The sequence below is a fragment of the Rhamphochromis sp. 'chilingali' genome, assembly GCF_963969265.1.
Source record: "Rhamphochromis sp. 'chilingali' genome assembly, chromosome: 7".
Lineage (NCBI taxonomy): Eukaryota > Metazoa > Chordata > Actinopteri > Cichliformes > Cichlidae > Rhamphochromis > Rhamphochromis sp. 'chilingali'.
In genome coordinates this window covers 20,031,551-20,040,456 of record NC_137934.1, presented here as the reverse complement: position 1 = coordinate 20,040,456, position 8,906 = coordinate 20,031,551, and the positions used below count along the sequence as shown (strand labels likewise).

The window sequence follows — 8,906 nt, the reverse complement described above, 5'->3', positions numbered from 1 at the left end:
ACAATGTATTTTTGCCTTTTCGGTTCATGAATGCAGTGGATTGTGATTCTGGAGTACCCTTCAACGCAGCGGTGACCGCACTTACAGCAGCACCTGCTGACGCATTATGGATCCTATAAATGTTTATGAGATGTGCTATTATTAGGGTCTTTGTTGGACAACCAGTCATTAACACCTGTAGTTCATAAATGTAATATTTACTGCAACAGTAAGCATTATCTCTGATTATAACTCAGGTCATAAAGCATTACAGGTGCATTAGAAATCTTTATGAGCTTAAAATGATTCAAACGGATAAAAACTTGCACCGGCTCGTCCGCCCCCACCCTCCGACCTCCCTCCATCTTGTAAGAAATGGGAGGGTGCTGATGGTTTTCGGGGCAAGATATTCATTCTTTTCCTGTTAACTAGGCCTCAGATGAGAAATAGGTAATGCTATTTTAAGATTGGCCCTTATTTAAACCTTCTTCTGCCCTCCCTCTCCCCTCTCTTGATCTGTCGTTCTGTCGCCGAAGGGTTTAGTTTAATGACCCTCTTTGGCCATAGATCTGAGGCACGTCACATCTCTGCCTTTTAATTTCCCCTTTCTCTCTTTTCCTTTACTTCTCCTCTCTCAACCCACGACCTCATCTCATCTACCTTCTGTCCTTCTGCGGTCCCCCCCTTCCCCCCTTTTCACAACACCACTCCAGTGTTGATGCAGCCAGTGCTTGGCCTTAAGCCTGGAGATGGCATGCTTCATTGCAGATGAGGCCAAAGGAAGGCGAAGGAGTGAGGGGAAAAGGAGAGGAGATGATGAAAAGATGTATTACAGTACCTTTGTATCGGTCCAGAGAGGTCACTGGCGTCCTGCCTGCAAGACAAAGACAAAAGATTGTTGAACAGCTGTAAAGAGAATAAAAATGATTTACCTAATGATTTGTAAAAAGACAAATCAAATATAATTTGTGTCCAAACAGAGATGCTGACAAACGTAAGCGTCTATTCCCTCAAACTAAAAGCTTTTTTTTTCTCATTTTAAGTTGCCAGCATGATAAGAAATTTCTACCAAGATATTTAACAGCAGGCACTGAGCGTTTCATTCAGGGCACCCTTCAGTCAGTATTTTTCTGCTCGCTGGACTCCAGGGCTGCCCAGAATTTCTAGGCACAGCTGGCAGATTTCCGGAGTTCATATTTGCCGATGAGGTCCTGGTGGCTTCATCAAGCGGTGACCTCCAACTATCACAGAGGCCCACTGCAGTCAAGCATAAAGCGGATGGTAGGAGAATTAGCAACTTAAATTCTGAGGCTACGGTTCTTAACCGAGGGGGAAAAAGAACTGATTGCCCTCAAATTCGAAGAGTAGAGCAGGAGTTGCAAAGCTTGAAGGTGAGGCTTTTGATTTTCTGACTGAGCTAAATTCCCTTCATCACCTATGGCTACAAACTGTGTGCTGTCGCCAAAAGAATACGATTCCAGGTACAAGTGGGAAAAAATGAACTTTGTTCTGGGCTTTCTGGGCATGGTTCGTTAGCAAACGTTCGCAAGAGGACCCGGAGACTGGCGGGTGGGCGGAGAAACAAGGAAGTTTAATAAAGACTTAGAGTTCAACAAAGGGTGTTTCACAGTGTAACAGGTGAACCCGACAGGTGAGTTAACTTACACTGACGAAGGCAAAAAAACGGAACAAGAACGGGGAAATGAAACACACAAAAGCACGCTCAAACAAAAGAAGAAACAAATCAGACAAAAACAGTCAGGTAAAGAGCGGGGGACTACAGAAGGCAGGGAAACTGAAAACTACGACTGTGGAGGTTTGATGATCTTCTCCACAGCAGGTGACTCGATGTTTAGGGAAACACCTGAGCAGACCCAGGACACGCTACAAAGAATTTCCCTCCAGTGATTGCTTGAGAGAGGGAAATACAAGCAGTTTTGACTTAACTGCCGAGAACTAGAAGCAGATAAACAGAAGAAAAATGTATACATTGATGCAGGATAGAATCTTAATAGAGCTACATATAAACATCATATCAGTGCACATCTCCAGTATGCTTTACAGCTCCAACCTGTTTCCAGTCATGAAACAATTTCCCACTATAGAGTAACCCCCTCCCTATAACTTCAAAATAAAATTATCCAACAAACATTAAGATTTACTGTGAGAGACGTTTCTGTGTGCTCAAACAGTTACTGTATCTCTTGCAGCACAAAGTGGCATCCAGCAAAGGTTATCATCTCACTCGGATTTTCTATAAATGTTCCCAGGCTGCGGTTGCATCATTTGTAGGTGATTTCCTGTTAAGTTCTACCTGTTTTCAAAGCAAATACATGTGACTGCAGCTTTAAGCTACTTTTTAACCCCGGAGCTAAAACAGTCCGTCACCAATGAAGGCAGCGTTTCTGGAAACCACTTAAGATACTGGCAAACAAAATCCGCAAAGAAGCACACCCCCACTGAGCCATCTAAATAGTAAATTGGTCTAGTCTGTCCTTGGGAACAGCAGAGAAACTTGCTCGTTCCACTGGGTTTTCTCCATAATTCCCTGCTGCTTCCTCTTTTTCTCTCCTTCCCTTTTTGTTTTATCCCTTCCTCCAATTCTCTGTTCCTCTTCCACTGCATGTAAATAAATTGGTCCCCAGGCCCCACCACTAGACACTGTATGCGTGTGTGTGTGTGTGTGTGTGTGTGTGTGTGTGTGTGTGTGTGTGTGTGTGTGTGTGAGCGAGCCAGCATTACACTCAGTGCAATACAGACACGCACAAGCAGACACAAGCAACCCTCCAGAGCTCAGACGCACCGAATTAGTCCGGGTTTTATGTCACAGAGGTAAATAAAATAATAATGAATTAACACAATGCGATCATTAATAAACTTTGTGTGTGTGTGTGTGTTCGTGTGTGTGTGTGTGTGTAGAGGTGGGAGGTGAGAGCAAGTGTGTTATGATGAAATGCTGGGGAAAAAAACTCCTCCTCAACACAGTGGCCAATCACCGCTATCACTACTCTTTGCATTTCAAAGACGCACTCTTGTCCGTTTCATCTCCACAGAACCACAAAACGCTCATCTGTTACACACACACACACACACACACACACACACACACACACACACACACACACACACACACACACACACACACACACACACACGATAGCCACCTCCGCTTCAGTCCATTTTCCCAGTGCCATGAATTATGAAAAAGGGTAAATGGAACATCAGATACACACAGTCTGCACTTACAAGTACACACACCACATACACACAGATGCAAATAAGACACAACTAAACTACTACGCACAAAACTCGACCAGGGCTCTCATATTTTGAAATCTACATACATATATAACCTCCAAACATTTACACTCCATGGTTCTTATTATTTATTAACTCGCATATTACAGCTCGATGCTAAAACATGCTTCGCAACTTAGACATTACAGAAAAAGTCAGCCAGTTATAAAGACTCTAATTAAACTTAATAACAGTAAGTTCAATTAAAGTATGATGACACTAAAAGCACAGTCAAGCAACTAAGAGTTCCTCTCACTTACTCCATATCCAGCTGGGAAGCAAAAGCCAAAACAGGATAAAGCAGACAGGTCTTGCATGCTTTAATTATAAGACTCGTGCTTAAACTTCATTGACACTCAGTATGTGTCTAGAAAAGTTTGAAACCTTTATCAGGGTTTCTGCATCAATAAGAGGCGGTCTAGCCTTTATTTGAGTCTCAGTTTTATAAGAACACAATCTAGATGGAATTAATAACACATAATAGTGGTACTTCTTACATCTATATCAAATTCATTGAGTAATTAATCACAGAGCTAGCTGGAAAAAGTACGTGAACTCTAATCTAGTAACTCCTCCATCCTCCTCCATCTGATGTTGTCTTTAGTTGCCTCTGAGACTTGAACAATGATGAAAGACGACTTTTGGATCATTCCTCCTGCAAAATCTTTTTGTCCATCATTACGTCTAGGATGTCTGGACTGAACAGCCCACTACAGGTTGTGTTAACATCAGGATTCAGATTCCTATATTCCAGAACCTGAATTTTCTTCTTCCTTAACCACTGTGATGTTTGTGTACTTATGTTTTTGGGTCTTCTAGGATTTCACTGTACAATAGAGCTGACTCACATAGAATTTTTATACCAACAGTGATATTTGGTGATTTTAAAATCCAATATTCCAATATATTGGCCAGTAATTTTTTTTTCAGATACACGAAACATAGATTTTTCTGACTTTTTTTCTACTTAGTTACTTAATACCATTTACAGTCTGAGACTTTGCTTGGATCAGCTAATTAATCTGTAGCTTCCCAACGTGTCACCAACAGGAAAGTTGCAGAGTGCCCTCTGGTGGACAAACTATGCAACGTCAAGACACCGTCAATGCTCGTAAATGGCGATAAGCCAAACACAGAGATCCACAGATCGGCAAATAGCTAATATGTGGCTCAATTGCTCAGTGGCTGCAAGGCATCCAGGATTTGAGACACCGAAGCAGCCTTAACCATGATGCATCCTCTACTATGCTTCAAATCTGTGAAAAACATTGACATTGTTGCAGGCTTCCACCTCCATGTATCCCTATTATGTTTCTTCTGAGATCCTATGTAAGTAATTATTAAGCCACCATTTCCAGTAACCACCTTTTAAGAAAGCAGCTGAGTTTTTCAGTAATGTAACTTTGCATGCATTTATTTTAAGGGATTGGAGTGCCAGTTTCTGCTCTTTAAGGAGCGCCTGACCCCAAGTAGTCTTTAAAGAAGTTACTTTACTTTCAAGTTTGGACTGTGTATGATTACTACAGCTTTTTGTTTGTTACTGTCACTTGTTGTTAGTTTTATATATATTCCCTCTGAAAGGGAAATGCACTCTCTTTTGAGACATTTCCTTGAAACAAATATCGTACACTGATTATGATTAAGTCCTTGCCAATTTCATCAGGATGGAATTAAAACACAAACAATCCACAGGTGTTAGAACTGGTGGATATAGAAGCTTTATATTTCTGACTTCAGTGTTTAGTGTTTCAAGGTGTTTCTGAAAGTTCTTTTCTAGTGTACTGTATATTTTGCCGAGCACTCATTAGCCTTGTTTTTGCAATGATGCTCCAAGGTTGACTGCTAACTAAGTGTGGTCTCTGCTGAGACTGTGGAGATAAAAACTTTGAGGACAGTCTGTCAAACAGGAACAGCGTGACTTCAAGTTATCTACTGGCAGAAGTCGGGGACAGGAAACAACATTAAGTATCCCTTGGCTGAATTATTCACATTTGTTAATGTTGAAATTTCAGATTACTACTTGAAAACTTTTCAAAATTCTTACTACAAGAGTGTTATTTCAGCATAAGTGGTCACTTTAGGCCTGGATAGTATTTTAACCTTTCATTGTTTTCCAGCACACCGACTGACTCACACCAGAATTTTATTAGCTGCCCCATTACAGAGCTATTAATAGAATAGCTCTATAAAATCTCTCTGCAGAAAACAAACACAACAAGAAGCTTTAGGCTTGATTTTTTTGGAAATGCTTGTGCCCTTTGCTGGTCTACATAAGTCAACCTGACAAAATTTGGGTCAGAATTGATCACTGGGATGGAAACAGATGGGAAAACAGTGTCCAGGTGGAAAAAAGCCAGACTCATGCTTAATGACAGACAGCTTTTTGGCAATGTATGTGAACCCACGCACAAACTCCTGCAGACCTCACGCAGCTGAGGGCCTGGCAGAGACATAAAAGAAAGCTGAAAACTTGAGGGGCTTCCTGGGCATCAGCGGACAAGGCGACGCAAAGACAGAGCAGGTGGCAAGACCTGGCACGTGCCATGGGATACTGGGAGACACTGTGATTACCAGAAGATGTGATGCACACATAGCACACACCGCTACACACTGCTTCTGCATTAGTGCTGTGTGAAGAGAGACAGTATGAGCCATTTAACAAACCTATTGAACAGCATCAAACATTCAGTATTTCTCAAACAGCCACACAGTAAAATACTGCCTGATTCAGAAGTACTTGCAAACTCATTCTAAGTCCAAGGCAGCATCTTGAAATGCATTCAGTTGAAAGCCCCCAAAATACTTAAGCCACAGTCATACAAATCACAGAATGACCATTGTGAGGGCACCCATTGTGCTCCAATGTGAACTTTTTGGCAGTTCGGGTCTGACTCTGGTAGTAACCAGAGCTTCTAATGATTGGTAGCGATTATGATTATGATTGGTAGCGACTTGCCAATCATAAATGCCTCTTTTCTACTAGTACCTACTTGACTCGACTCTACTCAGTTTGGGTTGTTTTCACCTTAATGTGGGTGGGGTCATTATAGCAACATTGCCAAAAGTCCCGTAACGTCATTTGTATGCGAAAGAAACACAACACAATAACGGATGATATACATGCTGCTCAGTCTACACCTTTTCGTCAGACTCGGGGACTGCCAGACTCATTTTCGTCATTGAGTCATCCTCCTTTCAAAAATGGCAGTTTCGATTTTTGTTAAGAAGTGACTCTCATGACTCATCGAGTGATGCCACTGACGGGCCAGTTGCTGGCAGTGCAGTCTGTTGACACGGACTCAGCTTGCTTTGAACTCCGGCAGAGCAGGTGCTAAAAAAGCAGTACCCAGTACCAGGTACAACCTGGTACCAGTGGAAAGAGTGGAAAGAGGTAAAAGTAGCCCATAACTAAAGCACACCCGGTTCTTTTTTTTTTTTATTAGTCCTTTATTTATCCAGGTAAAAAAAAAATCTCATTGAGATTAAAAATCTCATTTCCCATTTTCTAAATGTAATCCTAATGTTCCAAGCCAAGATATATTGTGTTAAATGAAACTCTAAAGCACACACAGAGGCCTTAAACTCACCAGGAAAGTTAATTTTCTCAGACTTCTACACAATCTGACTTCTACTGCCAACCAAAGGAGTCTCACCCTACTGGCTGCTGGAAAGAATGCAGCTATGTGGCATTTGTGCACTTCTTAGGCCCCACAGTCACATCTATATTTTATGGAGACTCAATAAAAATAAATCCAGCCATTTAAAAAGCTAAAACAAGAGAATAGTTGGCATTTCAGCTTGATAGATTTAAAAAAAAACCTTTAATCTATTATCAGATTTGTTGTCAGTTACCTTTGCGCCGACTGTCTCATTAGCAGTTGTAAGACTACAGTAAATCAATTTGATATTTGCTTGTTCTAAAAGCCCCAGGAGGATCGCTAGCTGTCTCTTGTTTTTCTCCCCTGCTTCATCCTCCTCTCAGCAGCCCATCTGTGTCATCCTAACACTTTCCGTTTTAACGCTTCTCTCCTTCTCACCTGCCATCGTGCATTTCACATATACCCGCTTCACAAGCTGTACCCACAATCCCCAGCCAATCAACACACCCCTAACACACATCTTTAAACACTGATAAATGCATTCCCACACTTGACTTTCACACTTTCCTAAGGCTTCGCACTTTATTCATCATCTTAATCTTATCTCCATCGCCGGTGTGTGTGTGTAAGTGTTGAGGTGTGTGTTGCGTCTGTTTCTAAGTCAGCCATTGTCACTCTGAAAAACAGTGCCAGGTCTTAAGATGATGTCAGATACAGGCTGCTGGCCTGTCTCCAGATGGATCTTAACTCTCCCACTGGAGGATGAGCCGGGTAGATGGCCGTGCCAAAGTGCCAAAGGGGGAAGGGGACTGGATGGCATCAAGACCTGAGCAACACCAATGAAATGCTGTTTCATTAATCACAGTCTGACTGACGCTGCATTCAGGTGTGTCCAGAATAGCACAAATAAAGGGTTAATAAAAACACTGATCCTGATTCTAGTGTCTTATTGTGTGTGGAACTGTTTAAAACAATGCATTTTGAGTTGATCAAGAAATAGTCCCCTCAAAACTGTAAAGCTGAATGGTTTCTTCCTTTTAACGACACTTGAATTAAAAGGCTTAAAAGAAAGAAGTACTGCGTCCAAAGAAACTACTCCTCCTTCTTAATCCAGTCCTCTGTTGTCCATCTGTACCCCCAGTATGTTCCAAGAAAATCATATTTCTGGCTAAACGTACCGCTTCTGATTCATGCTATCACACTCCTAAAAATCCCCGAAATGCTGGAAGACGCGTAGCATTCAACCATATTTTGGCAAAACTAATCTGTTTGAAGATTTTGAGCATGTGGACGGACAATGTAGATGCTGGCTGAACAGCAGGAGTGGTTTGAGAAGGTCTGTGAATATTTCATTACAATATTTTACCATAAAAAAAAAAAATCCATAGTCAAAACTGGAACTGACCGATGACACCATTCCAGCAATGAATGGAAATGATAAATCTTTTAGAATCGCCAAAATAAAAGGATGAGACATTTGATAGTTCCAAAAGCATACTTTTTATACTATGGTCTGGGTAAACTAATTTAAAGATTTGAATGAAAATACAAAGTTAATGTCGAAAGATATTCCAGGAAATGTCTGATCATCCTGACAGATTTGGGGCAATACATCACCATAACACAGATTTATGTACTGAAAAACAAGGTTATGCCCTGAACCCCTGACAATAAAACTAGTTATGTGTGGTTACTGTAACATAAAAAGAATGCTTTTGTTTCTCACATTTGACAGAAAAATCTTTACCACGTAAAGCTTTAAAGGGTAGTGAGATAAACTGTATTTATCTTCTTTAATAGACATCTAAAGAGATGAATAGCTTATGGATTCAACACAAACAGTCTCACATATGTAATGTGCTGTTTGTTAAAGAAATTATAATACCCTGTTATACCTCAGTACATCACCAGAAGGGTTCTCTGTCATTCCCAGTCCTCCCTACAACACCTGTTCTGGCTCTATATAAGGTGGAGGAGCTTCTCCTGAGAAAAAGTTCAACACTAAGGTCATGGTCCTGAAGAAGCTGAGAG

General features: G+C 41.2%; 1 protein-coding gene across 8 annotated transcripts in view; it reads right to left on the bottom strand.

Annotated features, from left to right (window-relative positions):
• The window catches only part of celf2 (cugbp, Elav-like family member 2), a 247,032-nt gene that overhangs the window by 196,956 nt on the left and 41,170 nt on the right, over positions 1 to 8,906 (bottom strand). For all 8 annotated transcript variants that reach the window (XM_080888019.1, XM_080888014.1, XM_080888011.1 and 5 more), the window contains exon 2: positions 818 to 853. In XM_080888019.1, the coding sequence (XP_080744145.1) occupies positions 818 to 853 (36 nt within the window). The remainder of the gene's footprint in view (positions 1 to 817; positions 854 to 8,906) is intronic.